Source organism: Protopterus annectens, chromosome 6.part1, assembly GCF_019279795.1.
Source record: "Protopterus annectens isolate FY-2018-M chromosome 6.part1, PAN1.0, whole genome shotgun sequence".
Classification (NCBI taxonomy): domain Eukaryota; kingdom Metazoa; phylum Chordata; order Ceratodontiformes; family Protopteridae; genus Protopterus; species Protopterus annectens.
This window is the reverse complement of record NC_056738.1, coordinates 260,478,395-260,502,016: the sequence shown is the minus strand read 5'-3', so window position 1 is coordinate 260,502,016 and position 23,622 is coordinate 260,478,395. Positions and strand designations below refer to the sequence as shown.

General features: G+C 37.7%; 1 protein-coding gene across 1 annotated transcript in view; it reads left to right on the top strand.

Moving 5' to 3' along the window:
• Positions 1 to 23,622, top strand: part of NAALADL1 (N-acetylated alpha-linked acidic dipeptidase like 1) — a 712,563-nt gene that overhangs the window by 565,761 nt on the left and 123,180 nt on the right. The window contains exons 18-20 of the mRNA XM_044075363.1: positions 5,654 to 5,746; positions 12,612 to 12,788; positions 19,665 to 19,772. Of these exons, the coding sequence (XP_043931298.1) occupies positions 5,654 to 5,746; positions 12,612 to 12,788; positions 19,665 to 19,772 (378 nt within the window). The remainder of the gene's footprint in view (positions 1 to 5,653; positions 5,747 to 12,611; positions 12,789 to 19,664; positions 19,773 to 23,622) is intronic.

The following is a 23,622-nucleotide window of genomic DNA, read 5'->3' as shown; positions in this document are numbered from 1 at the left end:
TTATCAGTCTGAGTGTCTCTCTCTCTCTCTATATATATATATATATGTGTATATATATATATATATATATATATATATATATATATATATATATATATATATATATATATATATAAATAAATAAATATATATATATATATATATATATATATATATATACACACATATATATATATATATATATATATATATATATATATATATATATGCTTCATTATTGTTCTCCTGAAACATTTGCTCTTAGTTATGTACAGATATAAAGATAAGTTCATGATTTTGTCTGGAAAATCACTCCTTCAAGACCACCTGCTCTACACTCATAAGAAATAACACTCTCCTTGCTTTCGTGTCCTTTTATGTCCTAAGTCTCTCTTCCCATTTATTGAGTTAATAGACCTGTGCCATTTTCTGCACTGTTTACTACGTATTTCTGTCATGTTGCAAATGCATATGCAAGTCACACTAATACCACCTTTTCACTGTCTTTTGTAAAGTCTGCTTCTGTTCTCAGATTCATTTGAAGCCAGGCCCTAACTTGCACCTGAGAAAGTCTCCTCGTTGACCCAGATAGCCAACATGAAAGGAAGCTGATCATTCCAGCAATTAATACATGGCATAAGAACATTTTCTTACTTGCAGCAATAAATGAAGTGGAATTGAGCAATTTTAGCAATTAATACATGGAATAAGAACACTTTCTTATTTGCATTAGTAGTTAAAAAAGTGGTATACTGTTGTAGTATCTTGGTTCATTTCTGACACACACTTTACTTTCACCTTGCAGGCCCGGTGGGTGTGGTAATGTGTCCCAATACAGCATGGAAGCTACTGGGTCTATATTACAATGGTTAGGCAGTGTGCTCTCCCAGAGTTCTTCTGCACTTGCCCCAGTCACACCACTGCCATTCGTCAGCACTTTAAGGTCCATTGAGATTGCTGTGGGTCTTGACTGCAGGGTTTGAAAGTGTTTCATGCTCCTGCACCCACCATGATATGGTGGTATTCAATGGCTCTTCCATCCTTCTTGTTCTTAACACTGTCCACCACAATCTGAAGATGCCTGCATTCCCTGCCTAATAATCCAGTTCAAGCAGCAATAATTATTTACTGTTTGCTATCATCTCCACCACTACTTTGCAAGCATGAAAGATTTATTCTTCTTTCATATGTATCTTATATATGTTGTCATATCAATAAATATAAATTCTGAACTTTTAAACTCTTATCCAAAATTTAGAAATTGTTCTTCCACCCCATCACTGTCAGGGATTTACCAACTTCTTTTTTTTTCAGTCATTTGAATATCTCACTTAACACTTACCATACTGCCAAAAATCAGATTTTTTTTTACCAAACTAACTGATGCCCTCTAACAAAGAAAACAGTTGAGGTACTATATTCTTTCAACTGTAAGCCTTCCAGTTTTTTTTTTCTTTTTTGCGTGCTTAGAGTTATTTGTCCTGCCATTTCTGAGATTATAGAATCCTCCTTTAGGCCTGGACATTTTCCATATCTTTTGAGAGAGGCCTTGGTTAATGTGATACTCAAAAGAATCATTAGACTCCAGTAATTTTGATACTTTTTGTCTTGCTTTCCAAAGTTTTTGTTGTTTATTTTATTTTCCTTATAACCAAGGTGAAAGTTAAACCAGAGGGGCCATTATTTAAAGAACCATATGGAATGGTTTGAGGTTTTGGCTGCCAAGCTGTGCTACCATGTACCCTGTGCCAAGGTGGGGAAGTGCAATAGCCTGACTATATCCCCTCACTTCCATAAGCAGCATTCCGTCCAAGAGCCCTGCACTTAGTGATAGTTTCCTTGGTTTCCTGCAGGGCAACCACATTGCATAGTGTGCTGTCGGTGTGCAAAACCCTCCTCACCCCCTGAGAGAGGAGAGTGAACCATGCCATATTACTTCTCCTGTCCCCCTGCCTACCTGGATCCACCAGTGCCTCTGATAGTAATTGAAGCCTGATCATCTGTATTTCCATCCAGGCTCTATTACTCTGCTCCATGGAGCTAGGTGAGAACGTTTTTTATACGCAACTTGTACCATCCCTCATATTATACGTCATAAAATTACTGATCCCGTCCACTCAGATTTTTGTACACATCGTAATGCTAAGACTGTCTTAATCGGTAGCTTTTTTTCCCACTGTGACACTGAATGTAGAATCCATAAGATCAGCAAAATGAAGGTCCTTGGGAGGGGATCTTATTTTACCTTCCCTCTTTTAAGTTTCCCATCTTCAAATTCATATTTATCCTCTGTTTGTGCAGATATTGGTGGTTTCATCTACTGGTTGAAGACTGGTGGAAAGAGACTGCAAAACAACGCCATTAGAACTCATCCATAAGTTTAACAGTGAGGTAGGAAGATCAAAATGAAAAGTTCCTTTAATCCCGGCTTCATTTAAAAACTATCTCCGTAATCCCAGCTTCATTTAAAAACTATTTCAGTACCACCTTTCGCCAAAAATCTCTAATAATAAAGGAGGCTTTAAAACATCAGCAGTAAAGAAAGACAACCCCAGACGGAGCAGCCTGGTAAAACTTTTCCTTTATTTCCTTTATGCATTCGGGTTACTGCAAAGTAACACTAGGTGCCCTGACAGTTTAACATGCACCTGTTTTATTAGATTGAGTTTACTGTCACTAGGAGAGCCAGATCCTGGAAAGAAAAATAATTCTAAGTGAATAAATTGATACAAACAATATTTCTTTCATCTGTCCTTCAGATATTGCTGCACTGTGATACCACTTAATAGACATGTATCCTAAATATAAACAGCCTTGAAAAAAAAAATTAGTCTCATTTACAGCAATGACATAAAACCTAGATTTCAACATTCATTATTACTGAAATGTGACACAGAGAAGGATGTCTCTTTCTGTATCTTAACAGATACCCGCACCTTCCTGAGCTTGACTGACAGATTACACAACATACAAAGCAGCTGTTAGAGGGGAGTGACAGCCACTGCATGGAGGATTCTGATGACACTTAGTAGTAAGACTATTTGAGGCCAATACCCACAATGTATTAGTGCAGAACCAGAACTGAATGAATAATAGAACATTTATAATACTTTTGTATTAATCCATAATAAAGATCTGTTGTGAGTTCAGATGAGAGAGCTAAAATATTAAAGCTCTCATTGAAAACTACTTTATATATATATATATATATATATATATATATATTGCATTGCCAATAGAGCTTTCTGACAATGTGAAATAAGTTTGTTCACACACCAATGTTCTAAGTACTTCTCAAAGTCATTATGAAGATGGTTAGTAACTCTGTAACACCTATAAGTTTAATGTATATTTTAGGGTTGAAACAACCTGAAAGCTGAACCATGAATTTTGAAACTAACTGATAAGATGACACCCAAATGCATGTCAGTGGCTCAACAAGTAACATGTTAGTCTTTGGTGTTGGAATGTTGTGGGTTCTATTCTCACACCAGGTAGTCGGACTCATTTTCCAATACTAGCACTGAAGTGCAGCATAAGAGGGGATACTACTCTCCTGAGTGTGTCATCATTTAGATGAGATGCTAAACTGAAGTCTTATCTGTCTGAGTTGGTGGAAGCTCAGGTGGATGTAAGAATCCCATGGCACTTACTAAAAAAAGAGTAAGAAAATGTGCCCTGGCCAAATTTCTCCAGGTCAGTATGAATTACAACCCAGGTCCTCCCTGAAAAGAGGATATTGCCTCAGTTGGACTGATCTGTTCAACAATGAGTAAATGAATGACAAAGTTATCACAAATTGCATAGGGTTAGTTATGCATACATTATTTCATTTAAGTTATGCAAAGCCATTAGACTTGAATACTTCATTCAGAGATGAGCTGAGAGCATACTCAGCAAACAGGTTTAGTTTGTTGGAATCTTTCATCAGTCTACATGATATACCAGCTCATGGCCCTAACTTACTTTATGGGTACAATGTTGATGACAAAATGTACAATTCTGTGGGTTCGCTCATCAAGATTACTTTTTTAAATGACATTTACTAAGGTTTTCCCCAGATGTAAGCCAGGCAGACTTGCAGATAGATTTGTAGGACACATGAAAAGGTTTATATTGTTTACATTGTTTACATAGTGTCATGTCATGAAAGGAGTGCACTTCCTAAAGAAACCGATGTGTTACACTCTCTGAAGTACAGGTGTTACACAATGGGTAAAATTATATTGTTCTTCAGAGAATGATTGATTGTGTTCTCATTCTGTTGGTTAGGCAAAATAAATAAATAAAATAAAAAATAATCTGTGCAAGGGAAATCCTTACATTTGGAGGCAGTGTTATGGCAAAGCAAATTAAGCAAATTACTCTATTTAATCAGATTACTTAATTATTGGCAGAGATTTTCTGTTGCATGCTATTAGCTACTTTAGCACTATTTCATAAGTTGCTATGGTATGGTTTAATAATAGTCCATTATTATTTTGATTGCTGCTACAAAGTCTTTTTTATCTTTCCTAAAAACAGGTGAAGCGCACAAGCAAGAACCCAAAAGAATTCAAAAATATCATAGAGTCTGCATTTCCTTAACAACAGTTTAGTCAGAAAGTACATCTGCAGAAATTGTAAATATTGTAACCTAAGCAATATTTTATTTTGTTTTAATGAGCAAACAGCTAAAATAATTGCTTCATTTTAGACAGGTTCAAAAATCTACCTATTTATTTTTGATACCACTTAATTCTGATGGTGTCTATATCTAGTCCAATGCATATGCTATCCTGTGATCCTGTGTGTGATGCTTGCAAACTGAAGATAATGACTATTGTAACATTACCATTTTTTTACTGTCAGTGGTACTGGCCCAGTGACTCTCTCTTCTTTATCCATTTGGCCCACTGATTGCGCCTTCAGGCATCCATGGTCAAGGCAAGAGCTCTATAACCTACTGCCTGCATGAATGTCAGGCCTAATTTGAATCGTTTCCCTGGGAGGCAAATATCAGGTGCTTGGGAGCAGGCCATTATGCTGATCCTGCAGACGCCTAATGTCTTTCCCTTCAGATGCTTGCATATTCCTACAGGAGGTGCACGTGTAATACCACACATGCTAAGTTTCTTGGCTGAGTGGTATAACATTGATCAGGGAGGACATGCATGGCTTATTGCTATGGGTAATACACCAGCACTCCTACAGATGCTATAAATGTAGCAAGTAGAACTGCTCCCTAACCCTCAAGGTAAGTGGGTTGGTACCAGCCAGCCACTCACTGTCATTCTTCCCTGCTCACCCCCTTCAGCACCCATGCTGTTAACTGAATACAGGGCATCTGGTGTACAGTGAGAGATTCATCCCTTTATGCCAGACAACAAAGCCTTCATTTTTTAAACCAAGTTTATCATTTTATTATGGTGCTAGCATGCATACCTAGGAAAGGTAGGAAGGCATGTACGTATTATCAATTCACACATATATATATATATATATATATATATATATATATATATATATATATACATATATATGTGTGTGTGTGTATGTATTATTTTGCCAGGAATAATAAATAATAATATTATCAAAAGTAACTGAATAGTCTGTTCTAATTAGAGATTTCGGTGGTAACTGCTTATTATTTGTGTAGCAATTCATAAAGTTGTCAAATAATTATTTTTCTTAGACCTCTAACAGTCCGAAGAATAAATGACCAATTAATGCTACTGGAGCGTGCATTTCTTGACCATAGGGCGTTCCCTGAAAAATATTACTACAGGTAAGTCATACACAGATGTGAAATAAAATAACAATAAAAATAATAATAATAATAATAATAATAATGATGATGATGTTTAAAAGCCACCATGGTATCCCACCAATTATGGCAGCAGCATTGAACTAGCCCTGTAATATGTAAGTTAGTAGTACCTTTGGATGCAATACTAGAGATGTGAAACAATAAATTACAAGAAAGGTGCAAGAGAAGACGCTGATGCTCTGTCATAGTGTAGACAAGCCCACTTGTTAGATGTCCTGACTATGTTTGACATTGCAGTTGTTGACTTGTATTTGTATGTAAAAGAAAAGTTTAAAAAACAGTGCCAATGAATCTCCTCTTGATGAAATAAACACTTCTTTGTTCTTTGACAAAGTTATATATTTAGTTTAGCTTTAGGATGTATCATAAATGTTATTATTACAGCCTCATTATACCCTGGGTTGTACTATGACATTACTTATAACCAGAGACATGGCTGACTCATCTAACGCTAGTTCTTCTTTGTGATCTGGCCTTCCTCAGCTCTAAGTTAAGAAGATAAAACAAAAGGTCTGTGCCCAAATTTAGTGCTCCTTCACTAATGAGTAGGACAATCTGCTCCATATCCAGACTCTACTGCCCTCAAATCAAGATCAAGTTGGGGGGAAAAAATAAACAAGGGTTATTCCCCAGTTTAGCACAGCACTCGAAGCAGGAGCTGTCTATGTCTCCTCCCTCAAATCAAGTTGGAGAGCAAAAAAAAAAAAAAAAATCCTTCTCCCATCTAGTAATCTTCACATATGCTGTACCCCTAAATTGAGAGAAAAACAAATACTACTTTTAAAAACTTTAGCATGCTACTTGCTGCATTTGTACCAACAGATTTGTTACAAGTTCTAGTTCACATGAAGTAAACAGTTATTTCAGTTTTAAATCATCATCCACATCGATGTGGAAATGAAAGTCTTTTCTGCACTATTGACTAATTGGCATGAGCCAGTCTTGCCCCCTAACACCTTGCTCACGGCATGGCTGTCCCTTTCGCCAAACCTTAGCACTATTTCTGCTTATAATCATGCCATTTTCATTGATTTATTTCGGTAACTGTTTGTACCCCCTTATTATCTTAGGTCTAAATATACTCTGCAGATGTCCATCATAAATTATGTTTGTTCATTAATGGTGCAAGAACTTGGTAATCAGGACTTGTAGTGATCACAGTGAGAGATGGAAGTTGTTTTCATCCCTTGAAAGGTTTACAGTTTACATTAATGGAAATGAGGTGGTATACATTTTCATCCAAATGCATGCACATTCCATTATGCTAGTCAAAACCCCCTTAACTTTTGTCTCTATGTTGTCACCACAATCAGTTCTTAGGGATGGAAAAATCCTATGCAAATTTTCATGAATATTCAAATCTGAACAACCTCTGAAACTGCATTTTTGACTTTGTTAATCATGAGAAGGTATACCTCAAGAATCCATAAACAAAAGATAATACAACAATGAGAACCAGGAATGTCTTGCTTATAAAATATACTGTATGGTAGCTATAAGAATCAGTCAGACAAGGTTAGAAAAGATTGGGAAGACAGACTGGAAAAGCAGTTTACAAGGAACAATGGAAGGACATATGTATAGCTCTCAAGCATGCAATAAAATCCAGAAAGTTTAGAGTTTTTGCTTAAATGTGTTTGCTTAGGTATTTTTATACCCCTAGTAGACTTCAAAGAATTTTCCTCAGGTAGAAAACAAATGCTGGAGGCATGATGGGAAAGAGAGAGGTAACTGGGAATGTGTCTTCTGGAAGTGTGATGAGTTGGTGGATTTTAAAACTAAACTACAGAGCCCCAGTTGCTACATACTGGTGGACAGAGAGAACACATGGTGGTGGGTAGAGAATACTCAGGCTTGAGCCCTGTACCTTGGGTGCAGGTAGTAAGGGCCTGGATTCCCTACCCACCACCATCTGTAAAAAAAATTGCAGATTTCTGCATCATATTTGTTCTGTTTCTCATAAAATCTGTGGTTTCTGTATGTTTGTTGTTGCTGGCAAAGTCAGTGGTGCACTGGTAGCATTGCTGCCTGACAGGTTCTCTGGTTTGATTCTTGGTTGGGGTGCTTTCTGTGTGGAGTCTGCATGTCTTCCCATCTTACAAAAACACATGTGTCTTTGCGAGAGTGTTTCTCCCTGCTCTGCTGAAAATTGGCTTTTGTTCCAAGTCAGACTTTCCTGGTTAACAAATGTTAAATAAAAATAACAGGCATTTGAATTTCAGACTTTATTCTTCAGAAAGTACATGACCTTTTATTTTAGCAATTTTCTAAGTTTATAACATGGATATTTGAAATTTGTCCTTATTTTTGGGACTGTATTCCCCCATTATTGGCTTCGTCCAGGTTTTTTGTGCTAAGGTTGAGAGCTATGGTGAGAACTGAATTCACTGAATATGTTTGGGGACTGTATTCCCCCATTACTGGCTTTGTCTATGTGTTTTTTGCTAAGAAGTTGAGAGGTATGGTGAGAACTGAATTCACTGAATATGTTTGGGGGCTGTATTGCCCCATTATTGGCTTTGTTCAGGTGTTTTGTGCTAAGAGGTTGACAGCTATGGTCTGAATTGAATTCACTAAATGGTAGTCATTTAAGTTTCAGTCTTCCTCTCTTTCACAAAACAGCTGATTTGGCATAGCGGTATGTTGCTCTGACTGCTTTATGCAAGATTTCCCTGGGTTCAAAACTTGGCAGTGAAATGTATGGTGGTAACACAGTATTTTATTGTAGCAACTTTCCAACATTATACAAGCAATGTTTAAAATGTGTCCCTAGTTTTTGGGCTCCCCCCCCAATAAATGTTAGCTTTTTCCAGATTTCTTGTGCCGCAAAGTTCAGAGATACAGCGGAGTGTCGAGTAAATTTTACAAGGAGCTGAGAGCTGCAGGGGAACAAAAGTTTAGTACTGCTTAGGGTGAGTTGACTTGCACTGTTAATTGCACAACAGGTAGTATACTTGCTTTTGATGCAGAAGGCTGTGAGTTTTACTCAGTAAGTAGATGCATTGCTGATACTGTACTGTGTTGTAAATGGGGTGGATGCTGCAATCCCTTTTGGTGAAGATACCTAGTAACTATGAACCTATTATCAGTTTGCCATCCATTCCCTACTGCGATATTACTAGCTTATCATTTTTTTAATGCAACATGGGCAATTTATTCCTCAAGGGCAACAACCACTTTATTTGTAGATGAAACAATGACATATGAAGTTATTTGCTAGCAGCAACCTCTTCATTAGTTACAGATTTCTTTAATGTGGAATTTAGATGACTTTTACTTCTTCAGAGATTGTGCATATTTACTGATACTCTTGGACTGTAGAAGTTTGAGTAGACTTTTATGATCTAAATGTAAGTTTGAGTAGACTTTTATGATGGAAATTATCTGAATTGGGCAATTTTGTCATTATTGGTGCATGCATGTTGTTTCATTGTTTACTGGAAAAATGTTCCAAACAATAAATTTAAAATGTCTTCTAACAACTGTACTGTATTGTACAAGGAATATAATTTAATACAATCAGGAAGGTGTATCAAAGAGCATGTGTATGTTTCGTGTTCAAGGGGCCTATGATTTGAAAACAGACCAAAGTTAATCTTTATCCGACACTGGCAAAATGTATTTTCTTTGAATGTGGGCTTCAATGCTGCTTCAATGAATGTGAGTTTCAAGGGCAGAGAAGTTTTAATGCTAAGTCTATTTTCATTGTGAGACTGCATTGCTTTGTTTAGCAGATATTTATTAGGGTCTGTACTGTAAAATGCAAAATAAAACTTTCAAATGAAATCCAAATCATTGCAGAAGTAAAGCAGTATGCACATTACAGTGTTTATGGTAAATGGGGCGAAATAACCAAGGAATGGGACATTGGAATGGCTGCAGGGGGGAGGCTCCATTCGACCATGATTTTGTGAGGGGGGAAGGGCAGCAAACCCAGACAGCCCTGGCTGAACTATACCTCTCAACTGTCCAGATTTTTGCAGAATGAATAGATTTTTGCTTCTTATTTTTGGTTTGTTCCTCATAAAATTTGTGTTTTTTTGGCAAATCATTTAGGAATGAAGTCACTAAATAATGACAGACATTGAGTTTCAGACGTTATAACCTTCAGAAAAATGCATGCTAAAGCAAGACCTGTTATTCTATCAACTGTCTTAAGTTTATACAAGAGCAATTTTTAGTACTGTTTGTATGTTCCCCCAATATATTTATTTGGCCTTGTCCAGATTTCCTGCATTAGGAGGTTGAGAGGTACGTGCAAATAAATAGCTTTATAGAATTAGGAATATCCAAACCTCTCAACTGTCCCCAATTTTTGGCTCAAAATGTTGCTCACCCCCTAATAAGCCCTCCGCAAAATGTCAATTTTGGAAGAAAACGTGGAGGGTTTACAATTATAAATAACTGTAATGATCAGAGTTATAGATTACTTTTATTTCAGAAATGCATGTAGGTGCTCTTATTTTGTCAGCTGCTCAAGTTAACAGTACTAATATTAAAAAGGTGTCCCTTCTTTGACAGGTTCCCAGATGTATTGTGTGGCAATTTTATATTTTTGTATCACATTTTTGGTCTGTTTTTCATAAAATTGTGGTTTTCTGCCAAATTAGTGGCAAATCATTAAAGATTGAAGTTAGAAAATAATGGCAGACATTTGAGTTTCAGATTTCATACCCTTCAAAAATTCATACTAATGCAAGACCTACTACTATTCTATTATCTTTCTAAGTTTATAAGAGCAATATTTAAAAATTGTCCTTATTTTTGGGCCTGTGTCCCACTTCTGTGTATGGCTTTGTCCAGATTTCTTGCTCTGAGGTTGAGAGGTATGAGTGTCAGAGTCATCACCATCAGCCAGAGACATTAAAAATTGTGACATACGTGTTGCACCCCACTCCCCCATGTAGTGACTCTGGATGTGTCCAAGCAAGGCAAGGAGCAGTTATGCAGTGTAAGTGTGCAGATTATTCCCTCATCCAAGGTAGAAACAAGTACGACAGTGGCTTTTCATCTGTCCTTGATTTTGCAGAATGTTCTGGTTTTCTATCATATTTTTATACTGTTGATTTATGCTTCTTATTCATAAAATGCATGCTGTCACAGTGCCCTGTTGCTTTGTCTTTAAATAGCAATGCTTTAATGACCATCGGATAAGCTTGTCTGAGATTGTAAGATGCAAGTAACCTTTAATAAGTATACTGTTAAATAATTACCAACACTGAAAGTCTTTTTGTTGTTGCCATGCAGAGAATATTTACATAACTAGATACTGTACAAGCCTTAGGTATTGAATTGCATATGGCAGTATTTGTAATAAAGGACAGAATTACAGTATTTTCAGAAGCTCATTACATTTGTTGGAGATTTGCAGTCATCTTTGCAGGCTTTACCCATAAACTAAACAAAATGCCAATCTATCATGTGTGGTCCATAACCTGTGCAGTAATCCTTTAAGCAATTTATCTTGAGCTTGTTTCTTGTTTGCTGTTCATTTTTTACTTTGATCATGTTTTCCCCATGAAACAAGTAGATAGTTATTGTCAGGCAGCAGGTCTTTTTGGTTAAGAAACATTTTTACAAGTGGGGGTATCACAGAGATTTCTACTTTCAGCATGTTACTTAGTACTTTTATAAAGCTGAATATAAGTTATAATAAGAACTGCAGTGCAAGGGGAAGCTTGTTTTTTTTATACTTGATTTTGACTAGTATTCCAGTAATGTATTGAAAAAGTAATTTATTTTTTCATGCCTCACAACCTTTTTGTTTCCATCTAGATATTAAGTAAGTTGTCATGTAACCAATGCATTGAAATATTTTTTTCTTCTACACTTCATTTTGTCTTGATTGGACTCTTGTAATGATGGTTTGGCACCCAGGGCAGTGTATTTAATTAAAGTTCCAGTTGTCATGTTTTTGAGCATAGCTCCACCCCTTTCTCTTTGGCCACACCTCTTCCCATTGGGTCCACCCATTCAGCTGTCTCCTGCAGCCCCCCTTTAATTTGAAGTCACCAGCCGCCACTGTTCAGAATACTGTTTACGAGGAGGAGTTTGGTTTTAGAGAAGGCTGAAATTGCACGGTATATGTTATGTTGGAGTTCTGGACAGTTAGAAAGAAAGAAACCCACCTGCAATGTATAATGAATGAAAAAATGTTATTATGGTTTGTTTTCTTTTCTGTGAAAGTATGTGCACCTATGTCTTAAGTGATAAGTTAATAAATGTGTTTAAAAAAGAATTCATTTGTAACATTTACATTACTCTTAATAGCATGTCACAGTAATACTTCAGTTAATTAATAACTCAGGGTGAAGATGCCTCATCTTTGCAGCAGACTTACAACATAAACAATTTTGGTTGGCAATGAGACGGAATACTGCAGAAGCTTTTACCATCCAATGTGTATTAGTACTAGTGGCACATGGGGACTACAGGTGGAAATACTGCTGTGCACTTAATGGAAATAGTAGGTAAAAATCATGAAGTGTGTTGTGTAGGCTCTGGTTGTGCATGCACACAGCAATAGCACAGCCATGTAGGGACTGAATTTCAGAGTAAGATTTGATTTCCTTCTCCCAAATTAAAGGATATCATTAGTACAAATGTCCTAGTACACACTTTTGTTATACTTCTAGTAAATTTACTGATTTAAGATCCTCCACAAACTGTGGTGGACAGAATAATAAGCTGAAGATGTCTGAACTGCAGTGAGCAAATTAAGAGGACAGTGGATTCCTCTGACACTAATCATTAGTGCATAAATTATTTCATCTCAAAAAAGAAAAGCACACAAATATGTTTATTCTTTTTTTTCTTTCTTTAGTCATGTGATTTGGGCATCCAAGACATCAAGTGTACCAACTTTCCCTGGTCTGGCAGATGCTTTTGCAAAAGCCGAAGAAACAAAACTTGACGATGACTGGAAGCAAGTGAATAAACATGTCACAATAATTGTGCAAGCCATAGAAAGTGCTGCCCACATCCTGGAAGTTGTAGCTTAAAGGACATTTTTAAATAATGGAGGTCATGGAATAAATCTGAGTTAAATTAAGATAAGTTTCCACATACCATACAATTATTACATTGCCTGTGTGAAATCCAGGTGGATGGATTCATCTGACCCATGATTATTCCTTAATTCTATAAAAATTCCAGCTAGTGAGTGAAAAGCTATTAAGTGCTAAAAGAAAATGTCTCAAAAAATTTGCATTTCCCAAAGAACTATAAACCAGATAGCGATGCTAGAACATATGTGTGTGCGTGTGTGTGTATGAGTGTGTGTGTGTGTGTGTCTGTGTGTGTGTGTGTGTGTGTGTGTGTGTGTGTGTGTGTGTGTGTGTGTGTGTGTGTGTGTGTCTGTAAACATGAGCATTTACCTTACACAGGTAAGCTAGCATTTTAGTTTAAAATTTCCAAAAATGTATGCATTTGTTATGGCACACTATGAATATATTTTTGCAGATACCTCTTGAATAGTCATGTTACTACCTCCTAAATTGAAAATAAAGAAAAAAGACCTGTAAATGATATTTATGCTGTTTATTGTTATTATCAGTAATAAACTGCATTTGATTATAGAATGTACCACTCTTGGTTTTGTACAGTTGTTCACAGGTGATTTGACATTTCTGCAAAGACACACTGATGCTGAGTCTAAGACATACATGCCCGTATAATAGGCACATATAAAATAAATTAATCGCAGACATTTGTCAGTGCCAAATGTTTATTTGCAGTGGTGCTGAACTGCAGCAACTGTAATTAAAGCTTTGCTGTCCTGCTATGTTTAAATAGAGGGACTGATGTATAATGCCTTCATTTGGGATTACTATTCACCTCTATAGTCCACTGTGTTTTTCTGCAAGCAAATATAATTAATTGGTGTATTTCAGTATTGATTTATCTTTCTAATCATACCTTCTAAGCAAAAATGCAACAAGTTTCCACATGGAATATGACACTGTGCATTGCTTAACATACTAAGCAACACAGCCAATACCACACAGATAGTTGTCTGGCAGTTGGTGCAGAGGGTTAAGGCTGTGACCTATAGTTCCAGTGGTACAGGGTTTTATTTCCTTACCCCTAATATGTCTACCAAGTGACCTTGATTTCACTTAACCAACACTGCTGATGGTCAACTGGGTATTTGGACTAGGTTTCTCACTGGTCACCTGGATAGGTTACATTTCCAATATATAACTTAACCATGCACCCTAGGAATTATCACCAGTAAGTTTAAAGCCCTTAGCAAACAACGACCACAGTATCCAAAAAGTTCTTTAATAAAATCTCTGACGTCTCGGCCAAAGCCTTCAAGGAGAATAAAATTGTATACAAGCATCCACATTTTATAACAAACTAGTAACTCAATTAAACAATTAAGCAATTAATTAAGCAACACTCTCCAATTGAACTCAGCATTGAGCCCACAAGGAGACATAGTTTTATACTTTAAAATAAGCAGAGCTTCTTTTTGCAGTAACACAGTTTTAACATCCTGCTGACAATACATTATTGGCTTAACTTGTTCTAAAATAGTGGCTTTTAAACCTTCACTATTTTTGTTATGACATTCTAAAAAATGCAAAGCTACAGGGCTTTCAATATTACCATTCTTAATGTCCCTTATATGCTCTAACAATCTCAGTTTGAAGGCCTTTTGTTTCTCCTATGTAATACATATTACATGGACAACATAGAGCATAAATAACCCCTACTGACTTACAACAAAACTGCTTAACAGGAATGAACTTAACATCATTAATAAATGGAAAACATGATGTGATATATTTGCAACCTTTGCAATTTCCACAAGGGAAAGTGCCAACTTGGCATGGTTCTTTATATAATGAAGGTGGAGGCAAAATAAATTTACTTTTAACCAAAAAATTTTTTATATTTCTACCTCTCCGATAGGAAAATTGTAAATTAACATTCAGCCACTGTTCAACATTTTTGCAAGAAAGTAAAAAAGACCAAAATTGTTTTACTATATCAAGAAATTGAGAAGTAAAACAACCATAAGTGGTTACAAAATACATATTTTCCTTACAGTTATTATTACCATAATATTGAGCCACATTTTTGCAGGGAAAGTAACTATTAACACCATCAAAAAGCTTAACTTTTTTAACTAATTTATCAAAACATCTGTTTAAAATATCTTTGTTATATCCCCTACTCAAGAAAGATTCCACCAAAATATTCATTTCTTGCTGAAAAATATCAGGTCTTCCACATAATCTATATGTACGTAACATTTCCCCATATGGTAAGGCATCCAACGTATGAGGAGGATGACCACCAGTTCCATGTAAATAAAAATTAGCACCATCAAATTTGCTATTGATCGAAGTAATAATTTTAGTACCATTAGAAATATCGAGAATAGCATCCAAAAATGGGACAACAAGTCCCATTTTTAGACCATCAAAACTCATAGAAAATCTATTATGATTAATATCTTTAACAAATGCTTTAATGTCACTTTCATCAGCATCCACCAAGAATATTAGATCATCCACAAACCTATAATAAGATATTACATGGGTCTGAAAAAATCTATGCTTGTATATTGTTTCTAGTTCAAATAAACCCATAAATAAATTAGCATACATGGGGGCAAAAGAAGCTTAAAGAAGTTTAAAGCCCTTCTTTAAAAAGGCCACAATGCTAATCCTTTTGGAAAATTAACTGATGAAGACTTTTAGCTCAAAATAGATATGTTTTGTTCCTGTGTGCCTAAATAAAGTATTATTTTCCAGATGCATAATGCTAGAGTTTCCTTTTTGATTTGTTGATATTTCCCACCAAGTCACCCTATAGCTAAAAAAGTCTAACCCTTTGATTTTCTTGGTTAAGAAATGTTGATGTCATTCAAGTGTGGATATGTGTTTAGAACGATATATGTCATTACGAGTATTATATTCAATGATTATTCTAATAATATACGTATACAGGGGACTGGGATCTCTATGGATCTTAAGGATATAGCTTTGAGTATTAACTGGGCAATAAAAAAAATATGTTCTTACTGTAAATGAGATCTGATAAGCAAAATCAGTTTGTTGCTCTAAGAAAATCCCCATATCTCTAAATAATCTATCAATCTTAAGTGGGACTCCATTTATATAGTAATCAATGAGTAAGACATGTTTTCCAAATGTGATTACACTACATTTTTTTGCATTAAGTGTTTGATCATGGCCAGAAGACCTAGTGTTGACACTGTCTAGCCCATGATGAAGAATATGAGCCTGTGGGGATTTAGTAATGGCACCCACTTTGCAATCATCTGTAAACCTGGTCACCCACAAACCTTGGACATCTCTCTTCACATCAAATAAATAAATAAATGCCAAAGAGATGAGGTCCCAGCAGAAAGCTTTGAGGGACTCCACTAGTGACTAATCTATTAGATAAAGTGGTACTGCAATTTCTCACACTCTGTCTATGAACAGAGAGCTAATTAGCAACCCACCAAGTAATATAGTGGTTAAGCTGGTAAGTTTATCAACAACACCTTTATGGTGAATCATACTGAATGCTGTAACAAGACTGAAATGAGATAAGCAGCATGGAGAGAATGACCCCATCAAAAGCATCTATCACACTCTCAGAAAAGTCAACCAAGTGAAAGAAACAATACCTACTCTTCAAAAAGCATACTGGCTAGGACCAAGAATATTTAAGTTACCAATTTTGCTGTTAAGGAAATTGACTAAGATCCCCTCTGTGATTTTACAGATAATACTAGTGAGGCTAAGTGGATGATTATCTGCAGGGTCATTTACAACACGATCTTTTTGTAGGGACACCACAACTATTCTCCAGACCTCAAACAACTACCTTGTGTATAAACTGTGATTAAAAAGCTTAAAGATCATGTTTAAAGGTGTGAAACAATCTTTGACTTTTGCATAAAAAGTGTTTGCTGAACACTAAATTAAGAAAGCTGTAGTTACAGTATTAATATTAATGGGCAGGCATAAGGTGCTTCTACCACTTTGGGTTCCAGCTGTAATTATTCTGGATTAGTGTGGATAAGTAATGCAGTTACTGTTAAATTAAGAGTTTTTGTGCTAACATTTTCAGGTTTTGTGTGATTTATGCATTATAACACATGTATGCATTTCATAGTTTGCCTTGCACATATTGGTAGATCTTTCTGTTCGTGGATGTGTCTGCATGTGTCTCTGCTGTGCTTATCAAAGTGGAGCTGAGTGGAAACAATTGCACAAAAGGTCTGCCTGTCCAGCTTTAGATACATAATTAATTTTATTCACTGTCGTGCATTAAAAAGTTATGAGAATGACTCTGCATCAGCATCCATTTTCTGACAATATTAAATATGGAACTCTGTTGACTGTCATTATTGACTTTGCAGGCTCTGAACACATTTCTATGAATACCAGCCTTGATCTTAAAGGCTAAAAGCAGCATTAATGTAAGGGTTCACTATAGAATCCCGAAATACTGAAGTCCCGAATTTCAGTATTTCAAAATTCTATAGCCAAAAGCTTTAAATCGCGAAACACCAGAAGTGCAAAATTCAAAATACCGAAGTTTGGAGCTTCTGGTGTTGCGGTGTGTGAATGGATAGGTGTAAGTTCAGGTAAGTATGTATGAGTATGTTGGTTAGAGGCTTTAGTGTATGTTAGTGTGTGTTTTGGCTGTGATATGTGTGTACAAGGGGCTGTGAAATGTGTGGGTGTGAGTTACCTTTGTGTGTGTGATTGTGCAATCTCAGAGTTAGTATATATAAGTAGGGGGGTGTGGGAGGCACAGGAGTACTTGCCCCCCTGCTTGTCTGTAGTGTAGGATTGTATGTTTGATTGTGGGGGGAGATTGAGTGTATGTGTATGTGTCTGGTGTATTTGTAGTGTAGGTTCGCGATTTTGAATTTCCCGCTTCTGGTGTTGCGCGATTTAAAGCTTTCAGCTATAAAATTTCGAAATACTGAAATTCGGGATTTCAGTATTTCGAGATTCTATAGTGAACCCTAATGTATTATTTAATTATATCAGAAAACTGAAAAGGAAAATGTGTGAATATAATAATGTTGCCAATAAACAGTGAAATGATCACTGTGTCATTAGACATAGCAGAAGAACACACAAAATTGCTTTTTGGGTAAACCTCTTGTGCTACAGGCACAAGGGCAGACATTCTTTATATAACTATTGGATTAGTCATTGCTGTCTCAAGTAAAACTAAAAACTCAAGTTCCATGGGCTAGATAGTATGCCTGGTGGTTTTCTATTTAAAATCAAGGAAAGTCTAGTTAAATCCCTCTTAATTATGATAAAATGCTTGGATATGGATGCATGTCTTAACCCTAGTGACAGGCTGTAATAGTACAAGATGAGAATGTGTAGGGTCACATCAGATCAAAAAAGCCTGAACACTGTTCTGTGTAAAATCATGCAGACAGTCATAATGGAACACATGCACAATAACACAATGGATCTTACTCTGTTAGTTCTGGAACAATATGAGTTTCTTAAGGTAAAATTTTGCCTTTTGGATCTTGTGGCATTTTTCAAAGTTGTAGTAGCAGCATCTGATGAAAGACTCACAGTAAATCAGTATATAACACTTTCTTTGACCTCAGTAAGGCATGAGGGAGCAATTGAGAGAAATTCAAGTCATTAAATGCCAATCCATATGCAATTCAATGGGTAAACTGTTGCAGTATATCAGGTTAGATGGTGGAATTACCTCAGACCTCTCAACCAATTGGGGACAAATTTAAACAGAATCAGGGACAAGTCAAGAAAAAATCAGGGACAATCAGGGACACTTTTAAAATATTAGTGCTATTAACTTGAAACATTGACAGAATCAGAGCATATGAATTAAAATAAGTCTATAACTCTTAATTATTTTCATTATTCATTAAGTGTAATTCACCACCTTTCCTCCAAAAGTCACTAGTTTTGGGAGGGATTAAGAGGGACAGAGCTAAATTTTGAGTCAAAATCAGGGACGCCCCTGAAAGTCAGGGACAGTTGAGAGGTACCTGTCTATAACAACAAAAGTTTCCTGAGTGGCCCCATATGCTACAGTACTGGGGCTACTTCTTTTTAGAGTAATCTTCAAAAATTCAAAAGTGGAACATGGGACTAGGATATGCTGATGGCTGCAGACTGGGCAGCATATTTATTTCAATAAAAATTGCCAAAGTTCTTTAAGACTGTCTACAAACATTTACAAAAAACAGTGAGCAGTAGAAATGGCCTAACCCTTCACTTGAGAAAATATAACTTCATAAAATCTGGGATAAAAATGGGCCTAAATTATTATTACAAAATAAATGATCATATCATACAAAATAATAACATCACTAAGGACAATCATAGACAGTAAATTAAGCTTTGATCTGTGTGTATCATTCAAAGTCAGAAAAGGACATTCCATACCCCATCCAATTCTAAAGTACCTGTCTTTTCACAAAGGATTTCACTATACCACTTTAAACCTTGTGACCTCATTCATTAATGAATACAATGTTGTGTTTTGTAGTCTGTAAACGAGCTACCTGAAATAATTTGAAATGGTGTCATTTCTTATGACATATTACTGGAAAACATGAACTACTGACAGAAAGTTTCTGTTTCCAGTAGGTCAACCTCAGGAGATATTTACCTGGTCTATAAGATGATATCTGAGTAGTTCAGGTAAAAAACTGAGATACCTGATATGTATACACACACACACATGCACACACACACACACACACACACACACACACACACACACACACACACACACACAGATATGCAAATACATTTAGAGTGATATTTGTGTGTATGTATGTATGTATGCTGAATGTTTTTTGACTGAGTGTAGATCAACAATTTTTCATTACTAGTCATCAACTAAAACAGAGCAAGGAAAATGGTTCTGCCTCAAATGCAGGAACCACGTTAAAGCCCATTTTAGAGTGGTTTGTGATTCAAAGCATTTTGGTTGCAATTCTGTAAGATGACCACAAATACATTTGTGAATTATGGATATGATTATGTATAAATATATACGTGTGTGTGCGTGCATCTATATATTTATCTCTCTCTCTCTCTCTCTCTCGCTCTCTCACTCTCTCTCTCTCTCTCTCTATATATATATATATATATATATATATATACCTCATATCATCAGATCTACCCCTTTGAAGACTCAAGTATATGCATTTACATATTTATATATCTCTCTATCTATATATACCTCATATCATCAGATCTACCCCTGTGAAGACTCAAGTACATGCATCTACATATTTATATATCTCTCTATCTATATATACCTCATATCATCAGATCTCCCCCTTTGAAGACTCAAGCTAGTTTTTCAAGTAACCCTTGAGAAGCATTGCTTGAGAGGGATGATCCTATCTGGGAATACCTTACCCCATTCCCTGTCTTGAGATCTCATCTTCATTGCCATTGCTAAACAACTACAGTGCTGCACTGTCATATCATATGCCTACAACCCTAGGCTCCACCTTAGTAACTTGGCATTTTGCTGGCTGTCTCGATGTAGCCACATTAAAGGATTGGGGTCTGTAACTACAGTGAATTTCCTTCCATACAGATAGGGTTGGAGTTTCAGCGGTGCCCATACTATGGCTCAACATTCTTTTTCTACTGCTGCATAACATTCCTCCCTGGGTTGGAGTCTATGACAGATATACCACTGGGTGCTCTTCTCCCTCTGAGGAAACCTGGCTGAGTACAGCCCCCATGCCATGGTTTGAAGCATCCACCTGCACAATAAATTCTTTGCTGTAATCTGGACTGGCTGACACAGAGGGTCCTCCCAAAGCCCCTTTAAGCTTTTGGAATTCATGTTTGCAGACTGGGCTCCACACTTCGTTGTCTGGCCTGTTTTTCCTCATTAGGTCTGTGAGGGGAACAGCTATTGTACTATAATTGGGAACAATTTTTCTATAGTACCCTACTGTCCCCAAGAATGCCCTCACCTGCCTTTTGGTAACAGGGGCAGGCCATACTTGAATGGCTTCCACTTTGGCAGGTTATGGCCTGATCTTACCACTCCCAACTCTATGTCCCAGGTAGGAGACCTCTGCCATGCCCACCTGACACTTACTGGGTTTAATGGTCAACCCTGCCCTTTGCAATCTGACCAGGACCTCCCTGACATGCTGAAGGTGGTCATGCCAGGAATGGCTGTAAATGGCAATATCATTCAGGTAAGCAAGGGTATAATCTCCTGCTCCTGGTAGGATATGATCTACCAGTCCCTGGGAGGTTGCTCCTGCATTTTCATCACAACGGGCATCTTTGTGAACTCGTATAATCCAAAAGGAGCTGCAAAGGATGACCTCTCTCTATCTGTGGGAGTCAAGGGCACCTGCCAGTAACCCTTGGTCAGATCAACAATGGTCAGATACTTAGCCCCACCCAGCTGTTCTATGGCTTCATATGTCCTAGGCATGGGTAAGCATCTGACTCTGTGTGACTATTTAGTTTCCTGTAGTCCACATGGAACCTGGTGCTGCCATCTTTCTTTGGTACTAGCACCACTGGGGAAGCTCAGGGACTGCTGGACTCCTGGATTACCCCCAGTTCCAACATTTCCTGTATCTCCTCCCTCAGAGTCTGTCTGACTAACTTGGGTACCCTGTAAGGGGCCTGTATCCACATGGTGCTGCACCAGGTGGGTACACTCAGGTTTCTCAATGAACATGCTCCCAAACTCCTGTAAGACTGCTCAGATTTCTCAAACCTGGGTAGGAGATAGCCACTGTGACATTGCTACCCCTTCCACTGAGGTGTCAGTCCAAGCCTCACTGAGGAGATTAGTCAGCAGATCCCCCTCAGACTCCTCCTGCCATCTACTGCAAATATAAGCACGAGGGCCTCCCTATCATGGTAAGGTTTCATCATGTTAACAAGATATAATTTGTGCCCCTGCCTCTTGCCTAGCAGTTCTACCATGTAGTTAATAACATCACTGACCTTCTTTACCACTTTGTAGGGTCCCTCCCAAGCTGGCTGCAGCATATTGTGTCTGACAGGAATGAGAACCATAACCTGATGTCCCACAACATACTCTCAGGCTTGAGCATTCCTGTCATACCAGACCTTTTTCTGCTGTTGAGCTCCTGACAAGTTCTCCTGGGCCAAGCCCATGAGCTCCCTAAGCCTTGTCCTGAAGTTTAGGACATATGTCACAAGAGACTCCTTGTGATATTCACACTCACCATCTCGCTCATCACAAATCAGATCTAAAGCTCCCCTCACCATATGCCCATACAGCAGCTCAAATGGTGAAGAACTTTTGGATTCCTGGGGTTCCTCTCTGTATGCAAAATGCAGATGGGGCACTCTCTCTTAAACTGGTCTGCAGATGCCTGTAGCATAGACTTTAATGTAGATTTTAACTTCTCCACAAGATCATTAATCTGGGGATGGTAGGGGGTAGTCTTTACCCCACAGCTCTTCCACAGACATGCCAGCAGGTCTGACATGAAACTGGAGCCTCTGTCAGTCAGTATTTCTCTTGGCAAACCTACCCTGCTGAAAATCTCTAGCAAAGCATTTGCCACCTTCCCTGCCTCAATGGCGTACAGAGTCATTGCCTCAGGGTATCTAGTAGCATAATATACTACCACCAGGATATACTCATTCCTTTTGGAGCTTGGGGTACTCATAGGCCACACAATATCCATAGCTACCTTCTCAAACTGCTCCTCATTCACAGGCAAAGGCATCAAAGGAGCCTTGAACTTGTCTCCTGCCTTGCCTACCTTTTGGCTCTGCTCACAGATACTGCAGTGCCCTGTTACATCCTTTGCAATCCCAGGCCAGTAAAAGTTATGCATAATATGTCTCTTGATATGCTTTATGCCCATATGACCTGCAAAAAGAATGTCATGGGGTATGGCTAGAAGTGCCAGATGGTAGGTTCTAGGCACTACCAACTGCTGTATTACCTCACACTCTAACCCTCCCTCAGGGGTCCACTCTCTACAGTAATCCTTTGTTACAGTATACAGAGTCCCATTTTCCTTTGAGAATCAGGCACCTCCCTAACTACCTCCCTCAAGCCTCTTAGTGTAAGGTCCAAGAGCTGAGCTTGTCTCAACTTTGTCTTTGTAACTCTTCCCAGCTCCCCTTCTACAGGAAATCTGGTATCCTCTGACAGCGGTGCCTCACAGTCAGCCTGGGTACTACCACTCACTTCTTCCCTTGCAGTCACCCTGTCCAAGGGAACACTAGTACCTACCAGCAGCTGTAGCTCACCTTCAGGCTCACTGCTACAGGGTAGCTCCCTCCCTGAAATAGTCACTTCATCAGCTCTGGCTCCAGGTGTGACATCTGTCAGGGTCTCCCCAGGCTACCAGAGCCACGTGCCTGTTTCCAGGCCTGACTGCATGTAACTGCATGTACACAAGGTGCTGCATTATCAAAATCATTCCCTATCAGGACATCTGCAGGGATATCCTCAAACACACCTACTTGCTTGCTTCCTTTTCCATCCTCCCAGCCAAGGTGAACCCAGGCCAAAGGCATGTGCAATGGGGTCACTCCTAAAGCTCTGACTGGAGTGGCCTGCCCAAGCAAGTACTACTCCTCTTTAACCACTGCAGGCTTCACACGGTTATGTCAGAGGCTGTGTCTCTCTTAGCAGTGGTCTGTTTTCCACCCACTAAGATAGGATATAGCTTGTGGTGATAGTTTGGTACCCCTGTTGTCTCCAAACAACTTACCACTGGCATACTGTTATTCCTACTTGATGGCTCCCCCACCTTTTGTTCCCCACCTTGCCTCCATGGACATCTATATGATACATGACCCCACTGATTT